The 24068-nt window shown below is 31.3% G+C and overlaps 2 protein-coding genes and 1 non-coding gene across 4 annotated transcripts; 1 reads left to right on the forward strand and 2 right to left on the reverse strand.

Moving 5' to 3' along the window:
- Positions 1-5901: 5901 nt before the first annotated feature.
- On the reverse strand, positions 5902-14028 carry LOC106794057. The gene is made up of 13 exons (XM_014761464.1): positions 13731-14028; positions 13226-13341; positions 12955-13136; positions 12426-12688; positions 12080-12275; positions 11676-11971; positions 11013-11413; positions 10769-10914; positions 10357-10682; positions 9982-10116; positions 9714-9895; positions 9417-9571; positions 5902-8552 (listed from the first exon to the last, which is right to left on the reverse strand). Exons 2-13 carry the CDS (start codon positions 13302-13304, stop codon positions 7620-7622), a joined length of 3294 nt encoding a protein of 1097 aa, XP_014616950.1. The 5' UTR covers positions 13305-13341; positions 13731-14028; the 3' UTR covers positions 5902-7619.
- An 829-nt stretch (positions 14029-14857) lies between these two features.
- LOC106794056 (splicing factor 1-like) lies at positions 14858-22102 on the forward strand. 2 transcript variants are annotated; one of them, XM_014761463.1, is made up of 12 exons: positions 14860-15164; positions 15242-15276; positions 15362-15506; positions 15820-15972; positions 16628-16703; positions 18480-18632; positions 18741-18847; positions 18923-19089; positions 19169-19327; positions 19411-19688; positions 19775-20151; positions 20316-22102. In XM_014761463.1, exons 1-12 carry the CDS (start codon positions 15137-15139, stop codon positions 20495-20497), a joined length of 1860 nt encoding a protein of 619 aa, XP_014616949.1. In that variant the 5' UTR covers positions 14860-15136; the 3' UTR covers positions 20498-22102. The 2 variants fall into 2 exon arrangements, with proteins under 2 accessions (XP_014616948.1, XP_014616949.1); XM_014761462.1 differs by having other exon boundaries at positions 14858-15276.
- Positions 22103-23848: 1746 nt separating this feature from the next.
- Trnas-cga lies at positions 23849-23930 on the reverse strand. Its single transcript has one exon. It is a non-coding gene; the product is annotated as a tRNA-Ser (tRNA).
- Positions 23931-24068: the final 138 nt, after the last annotated feature.

Here is a 24068-nt window from a genome sequence, read left to right on the forward strand (position 1 = left end):
TCCAAAAAATATTTTCCCTTTTGTTTTTTAATTATATTTAAATAAATATTATACTACTTGTGTATTACATATTACTAATTATACTTCAGTATAAATAAAATTGTATAAAAAATAATTTCTTAAAGAAACACACTGGAAATATTTCTTTTTGTTATCAAATTTAAATAATATTTTACAAAAGTTGGCATAGAACTGCAACAGCAGAAAAAAATGAAAAAATAAAAATATTTACCTATTGTTTATACATTATGAACAATTAACCTACTTCTTTTCACTACCCTATAGGTTGTTATTTTTGAGATAAACTTTAAATTGTCCCTTAAAGGGTAATTTCATTTTTTTCAAAGTGCGCTGGCGCCTTGAATTTGTGGTTGCGCATGCGTATAATATATCTCCCACTCATGACATCGCCATTTCATAATTATTCAAAGTGTAATAATTATTTTCAATTAATTAACGATAAATAAAAAATATTTGATAAAATAAAATTGAGCAAATAATGAACAATTAATAGCACTAATTAATTTTTTTCTGCTGTTAAGGTGCACGGCCAGTGTTTTTACGGTACTATATACGGAAAAGTAGTTGCGAATGCGGACACCACCGATAAGTGGGTTATTGGGACAGAAGAGAGAGAAAGAGAGATGTTGGATGACGAAGATTTCGACGTTCATCGTTGTCTCCTTTCAATATCCTTCTCCACTTGCAATAAGAGAGAAATGCCTTCACCTTGCACAAGGATGCGAAATCTGTCCTACCTTGCATGATATTTTGGTTACCATAATAACGCGTCATTCCATTTACGATGCAACAAACTTCGTTTACTTTTTCTCTCTTTCTCAACTTTGTTTCTTTTCAAGAAAAACAAGTCCCCCCTCCCTTCTTCTTCTTCTTCTTCTTTCCTGTTTTTTCATTTTATTACACGATTTTTTTTAAATCAAAATCAGCCTAAATATATTCTATATACACATTTATAATATATTATTTATAATTCCGATGTGTTATAAGAAAGGTACGCATATGACGATACATTGTTCGGGAAATAAAAATATGCATATCAAATGCATATGTAATAGGATTACATTGAAATTCCCCCATAAGTGAAAGGCTCGGTGATAAAATGAGACGACAGAGAAAGTTTCTTAATCCGTTGTACGCAAGGTGTTGTGCGCACGCGGCTTAATATGAAATTTAATTATACGATCATAGTAAATACGATTGTTGAATGCATTACATATTTCAAAGTTGTTCTGTTTGTTACTCTTTATCGATAGTCCTAAGTATATAATTAATGAAAATTCAAATTATATTAGTCAAATTAGATAATAATTATTTCGAAAAAGAACAAAATAATACTCTGCAAAGTTTAAGTAAAAGGGTATCCGTCTGTTTCGCACTACATTCATATGCACTATTTAATTTATAAAAATATATTTATAAAAAAAATGTGCATATAATGAATGGAATACATATATCCATTATATATCGATACCCCATTGAAAATCATGAAAAATGAATTTTTCAAACGATCCAATATTCTTCCGCTTCCTCTTTCTTCGTCATCTTCGGCTCCTACCAACCCCCGCCCGCCCTTCCTCTTCACCCTCCTCTCGTAACATCTTGCCGTAAGTTATATCAGCAAGGACACCGATATCAAGGCTACTCTCTGGCCCCTTTTATCGACACGGTAAATATTTGAAGAAAGTTCGCTGCTTGCCGCGTTGAGATCGGTAATCCTGCATCCTTTACACGGACCTTCTTCGATCGAGGATCGTGGTTAACCGTGAGAGATGTTTGCCTGGCTCTTTAACTAAGATTCCGGCTCAACCGGAGAAGCATTTAATCGAATTTCTCTGTAGACTTGCTGCCAAAGCTTCGTTATACATTTCTTTCATTTCCTTCTTTTTTTTTTTTTATTATCTTTTTCCTAAGTTATGAGTAGTCATTTGAGAAATTGATATTCTTAAAGTGCCGAACAGAAGTATTGACACGGATAAAATTTGCTTCTCTCTCTCTCTCTCTCTCTCAAATAACTTTTTTTATTCGAATATTATTTTTATCTTCGTATGTGTTTTTTAATTAATAATAATTTTATTAATAAATTCTTAATATTATTAATTATTTGTATGAATACTTTATACGAGCATAAAGGCTCGTTTTTAGTTAAACATTATTTTTAATTATTACAACCCATTTGTTTTTTATTTTTTATTTTACATTCATGAAATAAAAAAATTTTTAAAAAAATATTGTACTTATCAATATAAGATCATTTCTGTCAATACTTCGGGCATTATTTATATTTAAATAATTTCAATGAAACACGAAATAATGATCGATGATCCCGTATCKATCGTAACTCGTATCGATCGATCGATCGATCTTATTTTTTGAAAATAATTTTCGTTCATTTTTCGAATCCTTTTATCTTCTTTATTTTTTTTTATTTTTTTATTTTTTTTTTCATTACTAGTCTACGGTGAACTTTATATTAGATCGAGAAGTTAAATCCGTTAGAAAGCGGTTTTCCTACTATTCCCCGCCGATCCAAGTTTTTAGGTTAGAAAACTATCCAACTCAATTTAAAGAGAAATGCCTTAACCTTCGGAAGTTCTGACGTAATGCGTGACAGGCTTTTCAAACTTTCGGCGAATATTCTAAAATAGATTATACGCTACGATGCGATTTTCAAGAATATCGAAAGTATATGTGTACAAACACATATATATACATACCTATATTTCGAAAAGCCATACTCGGTTTACGATTCGATTAAACGTTTTAAGTTTCAACATTTATCAACATTTCAAGAATCTAACTCATTAATTACTTGTAAGTGCTATTCATTATAAATTTTCCATCAAATTAATAAACTTGATTATAGGACCAAAAGTTGTTTATAACAACAATAACAACAAATCAAAAGAAAAAAAAGAAGAAAAGAATTTAGGATTGACTCATTCATAGCTCGCAGTTATTTTGCAATTCTACATGTTGATAAAGTCATTTTGCCTTACACGATATATTCGAAAATATTCATCGTTGTGCCATCTGTTGGTTAAAAGAAGTAATTCATGATGCAATAATTATCACTCTACTATGCCGATGGTATTATAAAAAAAAAAAACCCTTCGAAGGGTCACTGATATTCGAATTGTTTCAATCAACGCAAAAGATAATGAATAAATTTAATAAATATTTACTCAATATATAGCATATGATACTAAACTTCAATAAATTTTAATAATATTATAGTTAAAATTTCACGATAATTATTATTTTATAACATACTTTACTACCTGAAAGTAATGTTTTATGAAAATCTGTTTAGCTTCGCATAAATTTTTGTAATTATTCAAATGAAATAAAAAAATAAGAGTAATATTTAATTTTTATCTTTTATTTCTGCTATTAAGGATAATAAATTGCACGCGTTTAAAATGTACATTTAAATAAAAGTATATTATTAGCATCAGACTAATTGTTAAATTTTATAAGCGATCTATGAAAAATAATAAAATTATATCCTTAATTGAGATGCATAAGTATCCTGTTTAATTTGAATGATATATTTTATATGAGGATAAACGAATTGCTAAAATTGTAATTACAACAGAACCTATATTTCGCATAATTTCTTTACATCGGCAGACCACCTCTCGTACAAAGCTTTCATTCATCAAAACGCTACATCGACTGGCAGATTGATTTTATACTTTCTCGACAAGTATAAGGCTAATATATAAAGTTATATCAGCGCAATTAAATGATGTTTGTATTTTTATAATAAACCAAAAAAAAAAAATCAACGCTCTTAAAAATTCGCTTACTCTGCCTATTTTCTAGCCACATATATAGCAATTAAAAACTTGCAAAGAAAAAAAAATATATATATATATATATTATTTTCATTTGATTATATTCTTATGATCAGCTCGTAGATAAAATTAAGCATTTTTAAGTCAATTTGAGAATTAAAATTTCCAAATTGAAATTTTCAAATTGCAAAAAGCTAATTTTATCCGCGACCTGACGAACATAGGTCTTTTTTTTTCGTTTCATTTTTTTCTTCATCACGTGGATCGAAATGAAAAAAATCCACAAGTAAAGGATAAACGTTAAACGTTGTAGTGCGCGACAAATAAATATTTTATCATAGTTTCGGCCGTATCAAAAATAGAGAGCAAACGATAATAATCAACGCGAATATAAGTGCGCGTTGTTCACGATTTAAGAGTTAAACGAGGTGTGAACTATACGTGTAAAACGCGAAAATATTATAGGAACAATATTTGGATACGACGCATAGTCACGCCTTTTCTTTTTTTTTCTTTCTTTCTTTCTTTCTTTCTTTCTTTCTTTCTTTCTTTCTTTATTATTCCTTCTTCTTTTCATTCACATGACGCATCTTTGGTGACGCTGCAATTTGGCATACTTGTACGTAAAAGGTACTCTCATTTATTCATTTTGCCAAGCTCTTTAACTCTTGTTAACCTTCGAATACGTTTCGGATAAGACCAAAACGAAAAAAGAAAAGCGCATCAATACACCTGGGTACGTTTGTAATTTTTTTTTTTCATATTGTATATTATTATAATAATAATTAAAAAGAAAACGGAAGATTCGACGTTCTTATACTTTTTACGTATGAATATCTTTCTTTTTCTTTCGGTACGTAAAAGTACAATTGACTTTACTAAAATTGTGATATAACAGCCTTATACTTCGCTAATAAAGCTAAAAATTTCGAAAAAAAAAATTACGAGTTTAGAAACCTAAAGTTTCTCAACTTATATGAGCGATACAAACATTTGTATATAAATATGTTATATATATATATATCTATATATTATTATTATTATTATTATTATTATTATTATTATATATCGTTATAANTTTTTATTTTTACCATTAATATTAATATTAATAATATTATATCATCAAAGTACGAAACGCGCGTTCTATCTTTTATCGCAGTTTTTATATATAAATTACTTCTTTTTTTTTTTAATCTTTTTTCAAAATAAACGCCGAATATCTTGTCATCCACACAATTAAGGCACGCAAATATTCGCGAGATCGTATGTTTTAAAGGAACTATAGTAATTTCGAAATCGAAGGGAATAATGACAATTTATATTTAACTTCCGTTCATCACAAATTTCTTTGTAATTATATTTCTTTTATTTCTTTCATTTAAATTTTAGTAGTTTCCTTTAACGAATATAAAATCGTGTAATTAATTATTAATTACATAATCTCTTATAGGAAAAATGATCGCGCGATGACAAGACGACGAACGTCAATTGGCTGTTACAACACAACCAGTATTTTAAAGTTAAATAATTATCTCGACATCAAAATAGGGCATTTAACCCTTTCGGTATATTTGAATGAAATCATGCGAGTCTTCTTTTTTTCTTTGAAAAAAATTTCATATTTATTCGCACGTTCTTGATCATTTATTTCTCATTATATATGTATATATATATATATATACACACATATATATAAAGAGAATAAAAAAAAAGAAATTAATAAAAGATAATACGCTAAGTATTCTTAGTCGTCTACAAATCTAAACATCCTTCTATGCTACATCACAATCAACGTAGTAGTAAAATATGTTACATATCGGAGATAATAGATAGAAATAGAAAAAAATATATAGAGAAGAAATAGAGAAAAAAGAAATTGAAAGAAAGAAAAAAAAACCAAAAGAGAGAGAGAGAGTGAGAGAGAGAGGGAAAGAGAATAAAATATACGTGTGTGGTTTATCCTCAATTCACGGTACATCATCTACATGCACACGTATATACACAAATATACGCAATAATATTTAACATAAGCAACAAAAAAAAATAAATATATGTATATGTATATATATATATATATATATATATATGAATTGTGTGTAAATAATATTAGGAGAGACATTTTAATCGTAATATAAAATCATAGATAGTAATAAAAGTATGTAACTATACTTTGGCGTTTTCGTTCGAGTTTTAACAAAGAAGAAAGAAAACAAAAAAAAATAAAAAAGGAAATAAAATAAATAAAAAAAAAAAAACAATTACGGAGCACTTGCAATCGAAAATCATTCGAAAGTGAAAGACAGAAATAATAAGAGAAGAAACAAAAGAAGAAGAAGAAAAAGAAAGAACGAGATTTATCAAAAGTCTTCTCACGAGAGGGGAGGAAGAAGGAGATCTTTTAAACAAACGTGCAAAGATCAATCGAAGAAGATTAAGAATAAGAAACGCAATAAGATCTAAGAGAGCGACTAGCGACAAAATTGTTTTTTGTGCTTTATTTGTTTCTGTCCGACTGTTCAGTCTTATTAAGAGAGATAGAGAGAGAGAGAGAGAGAGATAGAGAGATAGAGAGAGAAAGGATAAAGAGAAAGAAATAAAACGAAATAAAATATAATCTAATCGAGGACAATAAAAAACAGGATTTGATGAGTTGCACGATGTAATCCTGCTAGAGAGAAAATATCGAGGATAAAGTCATAATAATAATGTACTTTATAGTTTTTGTTTTGTCGTTTCTTTTTTTTTAGATCAAAATAAGCAATAAGATTAAATAAAAAAGAAATAACGAGGGGGCTGGCGAGGGGGTGTAGGGGGGGGGGAGAGGTTTGGCTCGTTCGTCAAGGAAATTGGCGCGCAAGAGCTTAAATGAAGAAATTCGCAGAGCGTGTATTAGAGTAGGGAAGTTTACTTTGGTAATGACTAGGTCATACGCTATCGCCACGTTACGATAGTTATCGAGCGTAAATGAATTTCGTGCGTTTATGCATTACGTGTATGCGTAAATGTTAGTTCTAGGTAAACATTAGAAATATTATAAATTCATTAATTAGCAAAACTAATCGTCGTTATATGGCTGTATATATGTATACTGTTGCATTGTATATTCCAAGTAATAGAAAAATAATAACTGAATATATTAACCCCGAATACGGCACGAAGATTATAAGAAGATACGAGTACGATTGATTCGGTTGCTCGTTTTCATCGAATAACGAATCGAAATGAGAAAACAAGATGATGAAAAAAAAAAGAAGATAAGAGAGAGAGATTTAATAACGAAAATTGATTTATGTAGTATCTAGTACAATTGGCTTACAAGGGCTATCTCATGTGGTGCTAACTTCAGATTTTCTTCAAACTTTTCACACTTGCAATAAAATTAATAATTTATAAATAGAATAACAAAACGATAAATATTTGTTTAGAGATGCAATGTATGTTCCTTATGGACCACTAAAAGTGTGCAAAGTTTGAAACAAATCTGAGAGTTCACCAACCGATACTGCCCTTGTTAGTTACGTGGAAATACTAGTTTATGTCAGATCATTTAAGTCAAGTAACCATGAACACATTTGGTACATGGATGGGGGGTGGCCCCTTCAGGAAAAAAAACCGTTTGCTTCTGACTCTAGAGAAGCGGGTAAAAGACGACCACTCTTTTAAAGGGAGAATAATAATAAAACCAATTAAATATAGGTTTCTCTCTCTCTCTCTCTCTCTCTCTCTCTCTCTCTCTCTCTTTCTCTCCCTCTCATTTTCTTTTTTCATTTTGTTATTTCTTCTATTCCATATCGTATCAGGTTAAAATTGAATACGATAATTGGCGGGTCTTGGTATCGATCTCGCCTTGATAGGCGACAAAGATGAGATAGAGGTTTCACTGCTCGCAGTGCCACCAGAATCTCGTCCTCCGCTCTTACTACTGACGGTACTTCCCGTACTCTGTCCACGCGAGCCCGTTTGCTTTCTGAGAGCACCTTTGCTGTTAGCAGAAGCGTCGCCGTCGCTCAAACGACCGTACTCTCCGATTCTACGCGAGGGTGGAGGTATCAAGGAACGATTTTGTCCGTCCCTGTGTTTAACGTCGTTCCCGGTCGTTAACTTCTTTTTCTCCGTATCACCTTGAAGTCGTTCGTACTCGTGACCCGACGTCGACGTAGGTTTCTTCAAAGAACTGCTGTTCTGAACGTAACTTACATCCGTACCAAGTGACGACTTCTTCCTACGCTGCGCCTTCGCGTCGAACCTTCCATATTCCAAAGTGCAATTACCAGAATCCCGACCCTTGCTCACCGACGAATCCAAAACCGGACCTGGATCTGACTTCTTACGCGTTTCCGTATCGCTCAAACGACAATAACGCGAATTAGTTGACTTCAAACTTCTCGGTGGTCGTGGAAGGGAACTCGGTGGAAGACTACCAGCCCGACGTGGTTCACCCTCCTGCATTCTCTGTCTCTGTGAACTTCTACCTTGCTTTTCCAGCAACAACATCTCTTCTGGCTTCCCATCCGACAATCTTGAAACGGTACCCTTCAGTCTTGTACTCGCAGTCGCGAATTCCATTATACCGGCTGATGCATCCCCTCCAGAATCATCCAACAAACGACTCTTACTCGATACGGTACTCGAACTACCTGCACTCTCTACACCCGCCAATAATGGCTTGGGTATTTTTCCCTTTCGCGACGCAGTGCCTGGATTAGAGAATCCTGGAAAACAGCAAAGTGCCCGCTGAAACAAGAGAGAAAAACGCCTACGTTGGAAAGGAATAACCGGAGGACCTGGAACGGAGTTAGTGCTCGCCACAACAGCGCATGCACACTCAAGGAGGGTGGGGGTGTTGGATCGGTTTTGAATTTGGTATTGGAATTAGTGGGATATTCTGTCAAGGAGAATACTCGAGATTAATTTTCGCGTGCCAATTCACAACAATCTTTATCTATTTTTTTTTATAATTTATGTTTAATTCGTTTTTACGTTTGATTAGTATATCGAAAGTAATACGTAACAGTTAGGATTCTTATAGTTCGTCAATTTTCATTCGATAAATGTTTTTTCGTTAGATCACACAGTGTTATGCAAATCTTGACAATAGTAATACTGTAATAGGAAATAGTAAACACGTTTTCTATACGTTACATTTGATTTTTTTTTCACTTGATCGAATTATCCGTAAAAAGGATAAATGATGAATACAAAGGATATTTGAAAAATGTTTATCGTTAATCGTATTAACTATTTCCATTTTATTCAAAAATACTAACTCAAACACAACACGAACACAAAAATACCTTGACGTTGATCTGTAAAATTTTCATAAATTTCTTTCTGCAACGGCTATTAAAAGTAGAGCTAAATAAATTAATGTGTAATTTTACGCAAAATTGAATCGACTTCAATATTGCGTGTATATGAAAACTCACGAGTGCATAGGTAGAAGAATGTTTCACCATAGAACAACAGTGGCACTTTTAACTTTCATATTTCCTGCTTATAATTCTTTTTTGTATGAATTAACTTAATAAGAAAATATTTTTTACCAGTCTCGGTAAAAGATTTTCGAAAATATGATTACACGCAAATTGTTCTGCCTACCTTGCTGAGTAACTGCGAATCTAATTCTTTCAACTGATCGTCAAGGCTTTTGTTTGTTTGTTCAAAGCTTCCTTGTTTTCGATATTTGTAACTGTCTGTGACTCCATAAGATCCAGTACTACCATAACCACTTCCAGCTCCTAAAACGCTGCTTACTATAAACAAAATTAATGAAGATATGTAATTGTAATTTAAAATACTATGTGAAACAGAACAACAGAACAGAACAGAAACAATTTAAAATACTGAAGAGAGAATTAATCATTGAAATCGTATTTTTGTTTCTAATTATTTTACCAAGTTCTGGTGTACTTGTCAGTGCAGTATGATGATCTGCCGACGTACTTGAATGAGATGAATGTGCAGCAGGATAACTGCCAACTCCACTACTACTACTATTATCTTTGTCGTATGTGTGTTTTTGCAAAACTCTTATCATAGCATCCTTTTCGGCTAACTTCGACTCCAAATCTTTCATTCTATTTATATAAGATATTATCATGATATAATTTAACATGATATGTATGTGCATACATTCATAATATTTTAATATTTTTAAATTTACCTCGATTCGAGATCAGTTAATTTCTTTTGCGCTGCATGGACTTCATCCATATGTCGCATTTTATCGGAACGAGCTTCTGCGATTAATTTTTCTGCATCTTGACTGTTTTTTTCCAAAGCGGCAATTTTCGCATCCCTAAACAATCAATATTTATGTTTAACTGTTTCGAATTATTTTAACATTTATCATATGTACCGTTAATTATAAAAGTGGATTGAGTCAAAATATTGCAAAAAATGTATTATATTAAAAAATAAATAAATGAAAATTATTTATAATATCAAATATAAATTATATTAAATTTTTGAACTTAGTCTCCTGTTATAATTACCGGCACATATAAGTATAACGTTTGATTAAAAAGTATAAACGAACTTTGGTAGACTAGCTGCATCTATAGCAGCTTGCCTTAACGCACTTTCTTCGAGATAACGTTGTTCCCATTTAGCCACGTCACCCTCGAGGGACATAATTTTTTCATCTCGTTCACGTAACCGTCGTTTCAAATCAGTGATAGTTTCACCAGTCGAAGATTGTTCGTTATTGTTACCACCACCACCTCCTCCCTCTCTTAATTCTTTTTCGAGCTGACCTCTCAATTGTCTTTCGGTTTCTTCCCGTCTATCGCTTGACGCTTGAAGAGAAGATAAAGCTCGTTGAAGTTGTCCGACTCTTTCTACATATACTTGCTTTTTTCGACACTACAAAACGATTAAACATCTAAACGTTAATAATATATATACTTATTAATCAAAATAATAATTTATCGAGAATTCAAATTGTGTACCTCTTCTTCAAGGCGTACAACGTTCCCCTGTGCATTGGTAAGAGCAGTGTCCAAAATATCAATATGTGTGCGTTGTTCTTGTAACGTTGCCCTTTGTGCGGTTAATTCTATTTCTTGCCTTTCCTTAGCTGCAGCTAACTCTTTATCTATGTAAAGTTTAAAATAAAAGAAGTTAACATAATAAATAAATAATAAATAAATAAATTTGAAAAATTTGAAAAAATATAAAGTAAAATCGACATACTTTGTGTGATTAGCTGTCCAATAAGCAATTCACGTTGCGTCAATTCTTTTTTCATTGATTCTACGATCGGAGGACTATCTGTTCGAGAAGATAACAAATCGATTTGATCCCTTAATGCACGATTTAATTCTGTCAATCGTCTACAGTCATTTTGTAACCTCAATCTAGCTGCCCGCTCAAGTTTTTCTCTTCGCTCGCAAGAAGCAGCTAGTTCCTCGTGTGCGCGATGGACCTTTGATATTTCTTGTTCCAACTTTTCAGATTTAGCTACATTGTTGTAAAGACGTTCTACTTCTAACTTTAAGGCACTGTTTTCTTGGATCACTATCTGAATGATTTCAGATTGTGGCCAGGTTTCACCCATTGCTGATCCTACTTCTTCCCGACCTTTGGTTTGAGGTCTAACAAACGATAGATCAATTATACTACATGAATTAAAGGATTAACCCTTTGATCTCGTAGGTCACACTCGAAGTGACGACAATAATCATTTACTGTTATGACATGTTTCAAATTTACTAATATAGATCTATGGAATGCTAATATAAATTATAATAGCTCAGGCTATTCATTACAAATAGACACGTAATAGTATTGCAAAAATATTAAGAGTTCAAAAGTTTAATATATATAGAAATATTAATATTACTTATATTATAATACCTAGGGGAAGTAGCACGTGGGTCATAAGATGTCATTTCAATGTCTCGTTTACCAATTCTAGATAAGTCAGGCTGTGATCTTGACATTGCTAATTTTTCATTAGGTCCAAGGAATCTAAGTTTATTTTTCAAAGACAGGAGAGCTGGAGTATAAGTTTGTGGTGGTCCATCTTCGAATTCATTGTCATCCGCTTTACCTCTTTCGCTTTCTCTCATTCTTACTTCTATACTCCCTCCATTATTTACTAGTTTACTATAAGAAGGCACTTTTACTTCCTTAGCGAGATGCTTTAAAACCTGCTTACAAAAATAATTATTAATTCTTCTATTTAAAATTCAATTGAATAATATTTAAAACATGTTAGTGCATTCCTTTTACTGGTTAAATATCTATACTAGGATCACCTGTGATTGACTAAGGTAATCATCAGGTATGTCTGTAATTTCTTGACAACCTCCACTTCCGGATTGTTCATAAAGATGTTCTTCATGAGGCATGTTTGATATTGATTGCATTGTAGGGCTATTTGAATGTCCTTTACCACCACCATCGCAGTACACGTAACCCATATCTCCATGTTCTCTTACTATACCCGATAATCTAATAATAATAATAATAGGATGCAAAAGAAATAATTATAATGAATATTGAAATTTATGTATAAATGTTTTCCTTTATGGATTTAATAATTTTTTCAACAAATTTTCTATTTTTACTTTTTTTTTGTGATACCATTTGAATAATCTTTACCTTCCAGGTGGTGTCCATGAATTGTCATCGTTTGCATTATGAATAATAAGCGTGTTGTACGAACTTGTGGAAATATCCAAGCTGCTTCTATTAGAACCTACACTGGTACGATTGCTTAAATTATCTTTCAAACTGTTTCTGTTAGATCCATTGATACTGTCTTTGAGACTATTTCGATTAGAACCATTTAAACTCTCCTTTAAACTGTTTCTGTTTGAACCATTCAAACTGTCCTTCAAACTATTTCTATTGAGTAGATTACCCTATGTTTTAACAAAAGAATTTCTTATGTAACGTAACATCGATTGTATAGTAGTAGGCTTGAACAGCATGCAATCAAGTAAATGGACTATTTTTCTCTGTAATATCCATACCCAATAACAAGTTAGTTATTTTTTTTCTCTTTATGAAACTTTCAAATTAATCCTAAATTAAAATTTCACGTCATGATAAATTTTTTAACATATTTGACCATTCTAATAATTTTGTTTATATAAAAATATATTTATACGAAATGTATTATATTTACTTGAATATTGGGTATATTTTCTTTATGGCTGGAAGATCTAGATGGGCTTTGTTGTTGATTTTCTTGACCTTGTGGTTCTTGACGTGCAGTATGTCGGATGACATATCGTTCTTCGTTACTTAAATTTTCATTTGAAGTTGAAACATCTGTATCACTACCGCTTAGGCTTTGAGGTAAACCACCTAATATAATTTAGCATTGATGAAGCATTAAAAAAATCAAATTTGATATTTTATATAATTTGTAACAAGAGAACAATTAGAAATTGTACCTTGCATCGACAACTGCTTTCTTTGTATATTATTATTAGAAAACGGAAGAAACCTGCCAGTTTGTTGAATCGAGCTCATGATCGGTGTTATTTCATTTAGATTTCTTAGGTTTCATCTGGAAATAAATATTCAATTTATTTCAAATCTCAATGTAATTTAAATCAATTAAAATAACACAAATAAAATTGTTTATTTTAATTATATATATTTTCTTATAATACATATTTAATTGATATAAAAACTTATACTTTGTTAATAAATCGAATGGAAATATATTGAAATTTATTATTTCTAATTACTACCTAAAATTTAAATAACATAAGTTAGTACATTGACTTTTAAATAGAATCAATGAAGAATTATATAAAAAAAAAAATAAACTAATAGAAAACAAACAAATTCATGTCAAGATATCACCGAACTTGAATTGCATTCTACTATCCTAAAACACTATTTCTTAAAAGACGTTTCTCTAGAATATCATTGTTTCCTTAAAACACATACTCCTTTTATATATATTCGCTTTTTTCTTTAAGTTTCTATTCACAAGAAGAACACAATGTAACGTTCGAACACTTAATCTCTTCGTGTAAGAAAATCTTAAATGCATACGGACGAAAGGATATTTAAAACTACGTTTGCAGATTAATCGTGGTTACGTGCTAGCATGTCACGGACACGTAAAAAAACACGGAGCCGCCGTGGAATGCAGTCCTATTCGTGCGATTCATATTTGACATTACTGCTTGGAGAACTAAAAGGCGCGAGCGAGACAGAGACAGAGATAGAGACAAAGAGAGAGAGAAAGAGAAAGAGAGAGAGAGAGAGAAAGAGAAAGAGAAAAAGAGAGGGAGTAAGAAACAAGGAATGGAGAAGGGATAAAAAGAGAAAGGGGAAGATACATTCTTAGGATGAACGCATAACTAGAAGAGAAACGGAAGAAGCATCGTAGCAGTAGCAAAGCAGAACATTTTGACAGAGGAGGTGTCAACTTTTTGGAATCCTGATTATCTCGAGACATTGAATTTTTACATTATTACGAAACATTAAACGCGTTTGTAGCTCGTATATTAGACACTTGGTCCGAACTCTCTTTCTTTCTTTCTTTCTTTTTTTTCTTTCTTTCTTTCTCTTTCTTTCTCTCTCTCTCTCTTTTTCTCTCCCTCTCTCTCTATTTATCTCTGTTTCTCTATCTCTCTCTTAGGGTTAATATCCGCTCGTAAAAATATTTCCCCTCCGATCGCGAATCTTATCATTCTCATCTGTGTAGTATTTTTACAGCTTTTCGGAACTGGTACTACTCTACAGCTGCATAAATAAACAAAAGAAGCATCCTCGTAGCACGGCTATTGGAAGGTTCCACGTGCCGAGTATGGTATAACTACGATCGATTTGACTCTAATAATTATCATTCAATTACTCACACGACATGAAAATGCGACTACGAAACCGAATATATCACGATTTATTTCAATGAATTGGTACACTTCACTCTCCGCGCACGAGAAATAAAAATGCATGTATTTCTTGCATTCTTCGGTAGAGGGTGACACGCGCAAAAGGGGGGCATACTCCTCCAAGGTGATAATTCCTTTCGTTACTCACCACACGTCATTTTTCATCCGCCATTTTGTTCGTTTTCAAGTAAATGGAAATATATAGTTTTCATCAAAAATATTTATCTATAAAGATTATGACGTGAATAATAAAGAAAATACGTAATATTTGTGGACACATTGGAATTGTTTTGAATGTAAAGAATAAGAAATTAAACATCGATCTGATTGGATTATTTGATTCACCAATCATGGCGTACTTTTTAATAACCAATCACAAAGAGTCAGGATGTTAAACTATGTTCGCGTTTACTACGCAGTCTTGGATTAGCAGCGTTCGTGTTTGGTACGCCCATGAAGTCGAAGAAACGAATGTTCGTTGGTCAGTAATCGCCATTTTCTTAATCTTATGTATAAATTTATATTTTGAGATTAGAGGAGAGAACTTTACGACGACAGGAAGAACAACGACAACGACGAAGACGGAAGAACGTGTAAGCGAGACGTCGGAGTTTTACAACGAACGCGATGAATCAATCACGAAATTTCACGTCGTTGTTGAATCCGAGTTATTTGCAGAATGCGCAGCAAAACGCTGCAACTGCTAACGCGGCTGCTGCAGCAGCAGCCGCAGCTGCTGCGGTGAGTGCAGCGATCGCTAATGGAACACCTCTCAACGCTAATAACAATTCTACAACACAAAGCAGAAAGCGCGAAGCCGACAGTGCGTACACCAACGTCCCCCCTTCTTTCTATTAACTAATATACATATATATATATATATATCCAATATATATATATATATATATATATGTATCTACTATTATTATTTTATAATATATATTGTAATAATTTTGTTCAATATTTGTTATGTATACATTACTTTATTGCAATATAATTTTCTACAGATTCTTTAAATATTAATGCTATTGCATATTGCATACATATAATATTCTATTGCATTTCAATCTTGTAGTATTTCTATCATAAAAGAAAACCTGTTTATTAGTTTGAAAATAATTGGATTATTATCTTAGGCGATGTTAAGCAGGAGAAAGAAACGAAAGAGGAACGTAGGAAGAGGAGGAAAACTAGATGGAGTGGTAGTGAACATGACAAAACCTTTATACCCGGGATGCCTACAGTTCTACCGACTAATCTGACCCCTGAACAGGAGAAAGCTTATCTCTGTAAGTAATATTTTACATGTGTATTATAATAATTCATATCGTTTAGTCTTAATACACTATTATATAGATAGAGAATGTTTTTTAAGTCAGACTTTTGTATATAAATTTCCAATATTTATTTTTTCAAGTATAATATCATTATAAATTATACATTATTATGTAAGTATAAATATGTGTGCCAGTAAGTACTTGTAGATACGAGAGGTAAGGCTAACTTTTTTTTCTAAGAAGTAAATAGATCATGGATTTCGATAATAAGGATTGCCAATTATTACAAATAATTAAAATTATAGTACGATTATTGCAAATTTGTACTTTGTTTTTATAATATAAATTTAATTATAAAAATTGCAAAGTTTCTTAACATTTCTAAAATATGAATACGTTTAGTTTTAATAATTCTATCTTTTGAAAAATGTGTTCTTTTAAGGCACAAACCTTGATATCCAAATCTTGTAATAAAAAAGAAAAAAAAAAATTAATATCTTTCATCTGTGGATATATTCCAAGCTTAATAGGAAATTTATTCTTAAAAGGTTTATGTGTTGTTTTATATTTTAAAATCATGATTAAATTATAAAACGTATACGGTTGTAGCAAATTGGCAATGTCTAACTGTTGGGGTTTCTGCCCCCTCTAACCCGTTGGTTTACAGTTCAGCTGCAAATTGAGGAAATCAGCAGGAAGCTACGCACTGGAGATCTTGGAATACCACTTAATCCTGAGGAAAGGTTTGAACAAAACTTACATACCAAAAATGACCATTACATATCTACAATCCTATCTACTACAGCAGCCCATAATACAGGCGTCTTAAAATATCTAAATGGCTACAATTGAATTAATATGGGATACTGATGTCCATTTGAAAAGAATGGACTAGTAAATAGCCACCACGCAGCACAGAAGATGAATTTTGATAACATTGGTTTGCCCTAATCAATTTCTTTTATTAATTCATTTTTTACTAAGCACTGCTACCAGATAAATTGTGACATACTTTAAATATTGAAATAATCAATATTAATAATTCAATAGATACATATATATGATATACATACATATATATAGATATATATATATTAACTTGAGAAAATAAAACATTAGTGGCAGTGCTTAATCTGCAGTGGGTATCCTAGTTCATATATTTTTTAAATAATCATTGTCTTGCATATGTAGAACGAATCTGAGGTAGTCCGATGTAAATGGGGTTTTTATAAAGTTATTGAAAAACATATTTACTGAGTCGACAGTTCACAAAATATTTACAAAATATTTACTCGATAACATACAATGCAAATGGATGCATGGGTCACTTTGAACATAATTATCTCTCTCTTTCTCTCTCTTTCTCTCCCTTTCTCTTTCTCTCTATTTAGGCTGCCGTGATTTGCACGGCAATTTAAATCTATCAAATACTAATAATTTTAATAAGGCGATAATAATAATAATAATTATAATAATAATAATAATAATAATAATAATAATAATAATAATAATAATAGGGAAATTTTATTATTGATCAACCACAGCAGATATTATAATAATTAATTAACGATTTTATCGAGTAGATTTCAGGAAAATATTGGATAATAAAAATTACATCTGCTAACATAAGCATATCTTTGTAACTTTCATTGTTACATTACTTTCAGGTGCAACTTGAAATATAAACTTAAATAATTTTTCTAATAAATTGATTTACTCCAATAGGTTTAACTTCTCTGATTTTAGCTGGAACCATTATGTTATGTCTTTGTGTTTCATTAGTATTACACGTAATAGTAAAGTATATAAGATGATTATAACTAATCTGTCAGAAATTATTTCCTAATAATCACAGGGTCTATCTCTTAGCAGCTGACATCATACCGATTTCTGCCGTGCACAAACGCGCAGTCTTCCAGTGGTTACCTACTATAGAATAATAAACATATAGCAATGCTACTATTAACGATAGTATATTTTTTATCTTCTGTTCTGATACCTTGGCATTGTTGGCAAACTTTATATTGTTTGTATCTATAAATTATTAGGCAATGTGATTATAACAAAAAAAAACATGATAAACTCTTTTAATTGTCTCATCTTATTTTAATTTCACAAGACTAGTTTATCGCATTTCTAAAATGTTTGTTATCTTCTATAGTTAAACATTTTTATTTATTCTTTTTATATTTTATTTTGTTTACTTTTATGATTTGATTTTTTGCTAATTATATTTTAATTCAATTCTTTTTTGAAACTAACTTTTCATGCTTACAATCAAATTAAATAAAATTCCAACATAGTCAAAGAGTATCAGGTACATAGTAAAGAAAAATCGTCTTAAACTTATTAATGATAAAAATTCACTAAAATCAAAATTTATTTAGACTTCAAAAAAACTACTGCTCCATCAAAATTTATTCACTTAATCACACAATCGTAGTAGGTTCAGGTTGCTTGTATGCTAGTACCATCTTAATGAAAACTTTGTATCTTGACAATTGTTTATTTTTTTTCAGATCTCCATCACCAGAGCCAATATACAGTAGTGATGGTAAACGGTTAAATACAAGAGAATATCGTACAAGACGTAAATTGGAAGAAGAACGACACAATCTCATACAGAAGATTCTCAAAATAAATCCGGAATTTAAGCCACCACCAGATTACAAGTATATATACATATATTATTCATTATCTAATATTTTATATTTATAATTTGTAATATTTATTGACTGTATTTGGTCAAACATATATGTAACGTTTATATATATTTTTAGGCCTCCAATCATACGTGTTCACGATAAAGTAATGATTCCGCAAGAAGAACATCCAGACATAAACTTTGTTGGTTTACTTATTGGACCACGTGGGAATACTTTGAAATGTTAGCATTCTTAGTTAAATTAATATTTGTCGCTCTTTGTTTTATATTTAACAACAATTTTTTTTGTATTTGCAGCAATGGAAAAAGAAACTGGTGCTAAAATAATTATTCGCGGTAAAGGTTCTGTCAAAGAAGGGAAAGTAGGTAGAAAAGATGGGCAACCTTTACCGGGAGAAGATGAACCGTTGCATGCTTATATAACTGCAAATAATTTAGAAGCCGTAAAGAAGGCTGTTGAAAGAGTAAGTTCAATTTTTTTGTCTTTCAAATTAACTATCTCTATTTCATAACTCACAATCATTACTTCTATTTTATTTTCAGATCCACGAAATTATAAGACAAGGCGTGGAAGTTCCTGAAGGTCAAAATGATTTACGACGTAATCAATTGAGAGAGTTAGCATTACTTAATGGAACATTGCGTGAAAACGATGGTCCTCGATGTACGAATTGTGGTGCATCGGATCATAAATCATGGCTTGTACGTAGTAGTGTTAATTCATAATTAAAGAATTACAGATTATTGTTATATGTGTATTAAAAATGAGCTTATTTTTTTTGCAGTGCCCAGACAAACCAAATGTTACCAATAATATAGTATGTTCAAGTTGTGGAGGGGCTGGCCACATTGCACGAGATTGTAGATCTAAACGTCCTGGACAAGGTGGTCCAGCAGCTGCAGGAATGGGAGGAATGGGACCAGGGGGAGATAAAGCAAAGATAGATGAAGAATATATGTCTCTTATGGCAGAATTGGGTGAAGGTCCACCACCGGATAGATCAAAGTCTGGACAAACTCGACAACCTGCACCAAATCCAAATTACCCTGGATTATTCGATAGGTATACACCATTTACAATAAATATATAATGATTGTAATATTTGGATTTAAAAGTTTGAATATCATCATACTGTTTTTATGATGTAGGCAACAGGCACCTCGCGCTCTGATGGCTGCACCGGCACATCCACCACCTCAAATGATGCAAGGTGGGCCTATGATGCCACCACCGGGTATGGCTCCGCCACCATGGAGTCAAGGTGACGTAAATAACATGAATGGAATGAACATGCAGTGGCAACCACCAGTTAGTATGCCGCCACCACCAGGTGTCATGCAACCACCTCCACCTCCTCCTGGATCTACCACTCAACCGAATATTCCTCCATTGATGCCCTGGATGGCTGGGAACAATCAGCCACCACCACCGGGACAGATGCCACCAACGCAAATTCCACCGCCTGGAATGGGTATTCCACCATGGCAGCAAGGGCAGCAAGGACCAATGCGTCCACCGCCTCCTGGTAATAATTAAATTAGGATATATAATATTATTGAGTAAAATAGATAACATTTTAGTGAGCCGTATGCGGCTAGCAGTCCGCAGGTTGATTGCTTTTTATTTTATTAATATCTCTGTGAATACCACAGATTGGAATAATTGAATTAATTCTATTATTAATTACAGGAACGGCACCACCTCCAGGATTTCCAGGGTGGCAACCTCAGCAAATGGGTGGTTGGCCTCCTGCAGCTCCCGTTCCACCACCACCACAGCAGCAACAAACTCCTGCGCCACCAGGAATCGATCTAAATACCTTACCTACATTATTGGCTCAACCACCACCACCTCCACCGCCCACTAGTTAGTGTGAAAAGTAATTAAATCGCACGATTAAATATTTATAATCCTACCCTGTAGGATCACAATTAGGTAGGATTAATAATAGTTGGGGTCCTACCCTCTTAATATTACTCTGTAATATGATAAATTATATGATTTTGTTATATTGAAAGAGACTTGATCATCGAATTTTAGAAATAGTTGATGTATTGAGTTTCCTAATTATAATAGAACGTTATGTCTTGTGAAACTTGGTTTATTCCAAATAGTATTGCGCATAACAAAGATCCAAGTTCTTAATAGTTACTATACAGTGTATTTCCTAAAATACGAACAGTGTGTTAATTACACATTGAGACGACATTAATTACGTGTATTATTGGTATAAAGAGTAGGTGAGGTATTTAGACTCGTTTATCATCGATTATAAACTGAAATAATACTTATCTTTCTTACAAGGAAAGAAACTAATTGTAATACGTTGCGCATTTTTTATAATGCAAAATGTCCCTGTTACGTTAACAATAAAAATCTTGTTAACATTGCACATATAATTATACAAATATCATTTGCTTACTATTTGTATAAATTATATCATCATAGTATTAATTCAGGTTTTTTGCACAGCACATTAGTAATATTAAGCTTAATATGAAGAATAGTAGTAAAGTACTATTCTTATTAGTACAAACTTGCCCAGAGTGTATTGTTTGTGCATATAATGTCCAATTCAGGAGAATATATACGGTAAATAAGTATCAGAGGGAAATAAAAAGCAAAACAAAAAGAAAGTAATAATTTTGCAATATTGAAGAAAAATAACATTCAGAATTTTTCTTAGCTTTATACACGTGTAAAAAGAAATTTATCTAAATTTATATGAATATATGCACAAACATAAAAAGATAGTAAATACCAGAAGTGGCGTGTTTCGAGAATACAGTAGGAATAATATTACTTTAGAATATAGAAGTTATTTTGTAGTTATACAATTAAAAAAAAAAAGTATAGTCAATTATACTTTTAATATCATTTAAAATACCACCTAAGAATAAATGGACATATGTATTTATAAGTTAATTGGATTGCTGCTTTTTCTAACAAATAATGTTTTTATTTTTTATTATGTTGGTGTTTGTTCTATTTATATATACACGATAGAAAAATTAAATTAAAAAATGAAGATACTTATAGATCAATTGTGTGCGTGAACATAAAGAAATCATTAAAATTAGAGAAATTATAAAATATATGAGTAGTCAGGAAAAATGAATGTTTACACTTTTGCTTATGTATTTAATGTACCTTAACTATTTATATGTCCAATATTGAATGAATTATAAATATTAGTTTAGTTGGATTAATTACAGACTATATTGTTTTCAAAAGATAATAATATTAAGCTATTATTATTACGAGTTTATTCCATTAAAAATAGTTTTGTTATTGAATTTGCTATTGGATTGATAATATTGTGAATAAAATCATTCAATTGTATTAATAATCATAAAAACACATTTAATGTTAATAGCATCACATATTAAGACAGAAATGTGTAAAAATATTTACGGGGACAATGCTAGTTTGCTTAATGTTTAATCTGTAAACAATAAAGATATTCATTAAAAATAGTTATATGTAAATACATGTGAACTTCAACAAACAGTCAGAGATTTTATAGCAGTTCATCCTGATGATATTTTGGTGAGTCAACGTTGTTACTCCATACCACAATTTCTAATAATTTTAAATATGTAATTTTGAGACAGAGAGAAAGAGATAGACATACATACGCATACGTTAAGGTTGCATAACGCAATGCTGTCAAATAATGACAAATAATACATAGTAAATAATGATTCCAAATCAACAATATTCTACTACTCGGAATATAACTTTAATTGTTCAATTTTGCTTATAATCATCTTCGTATTTCTAAGTTCACGTATATATTTTCTTGATATTTCTGACGCGTCCCTGAATATAACAAATGAACCTCTCTCTTTCTCTTCTCTCTCTACACTTTACTTCTTCAACTATCTCTCTTACTACGCGAATGCGGTGAAAGGTCAATTTTTTTAAAGTTTAGACTGGAGAAATTTCTACAAGAAAGAAATTAAATTATGTGTAAGAAATGTAACGTACTCTAATCATAAAAGGTGATTGAAAAATTACGAAATTTATTCAAATTAAATTAAATTTGGATTTATTATTATTTGAGATCCGTTTGCGAAATGGATTAACTTCAAATTAATAAAGTTGTATATAGCGTTATATAATTTATCATTGAACGATTATGCAAATTTAGGACATTCAATATTATTAAATCTAATTATCGAGAAAATTAATTTTAATTATTAAAAATGATAGATCCTTAACTATATAAATAAAAGCATTTAAAAATATTACTCGGTCGCTAAAATTAAAAAAGATTCTAATTCATTAAGATTCATTTAATTGCTTTGTATGAGGATTGACAAAACAAATAACTACGAATTGTGTATTCTGTTATAATTTGCAATTTAAATTGCATTCATGAGCGTTCGTTTAATTGCATTTATACGAAATATTATAAATAGGAAATGACTCGATAAAAGACTTTCATTTTTGTCGTTATTTATTAAAATGCAACAAATGCAAATTCTCTCATTTGCACCCCGCATAAACATTAATGAACGATCACGTGAGACAAGGCCATATAATCACCTTGGCGCTCCGCGCCTTCCGAGACAGCACGATCGTCCTTTTCCTGTCGGCTAGAATAGCGGAATTGCCATTTTACAGTTAGCCAATCAGCAACGGTCAACAACCAAGCCGTTTTCGCGGCATAGTAAGTGGATTGAGTGTAGATGACTGACCTTTGACTGTCAACCACCAGTATCCTGATTATTTCTTATTTAAATTTTAACTATTTCTCTCTCCTATATGATCACTTTCGAAAAGGAGGATAATAAGATACAAATTTATTGATTTTTTGAATCACATTAACTATTATTTATTAGGTCCGTATTTCTAAGCATTTTTGGGTCAGTATTCTAAATAAAACTTATTGGTTTTTAAAATAAAATATTAGTATGCATCTATAATCAATATTATTGATTCAACTCTGTGTTCCACAATTACAAATATTAATAAATTAATATTTATTAATTTAATATTTAGCAAAAATTAATATGAACGTTATATTTAATGGACAAAATATTCATATACTGACTATTTATATTACGGAGTACTGTCCTAATAAATAGAAATGTTGACTGCAATTAGACTCGGTCTATTGGATTTATTTGTAAGCTTTTATGTTACGATAGTAATAATGCGAAAAATATCATTAAATTCTCCTCGTAATCCTTAAAAAATAACGAAAAAAATAATTTCGCAGCCGGTAGGATTCGAACCTACGCTCCCAGAGGGAATCTGATTTCGAGTCAGACGCCTTAACCACTCGGCCACGACTGCTTGCGATATAAATGGTTTGCGGTTAGAAGGGTGAAATCAACCCTCTCGCAGATTCAATATAGTTTACAAATATTTTTAAGATTAAAATTTAAAATATTATCAATGAAAATATAGAAAAAATTAAATGATTTATGCTTT

This window comes from Polistes canadensis, unplaced genomic scaffold (genome assembly GCF_001313835.1).
Source record: "Polistes canadensis isolate GaletaPanama2010 unplaced genomic scaffold, ASM131383v1 scaffold_22, whole genome shotgun sequence".
Lineage (NCBI taxonomy): Eukaryota > Metazoa > Arthropoda > Insecta > Hymenoptera > Vespidae > Polistes > Polistes canadensis.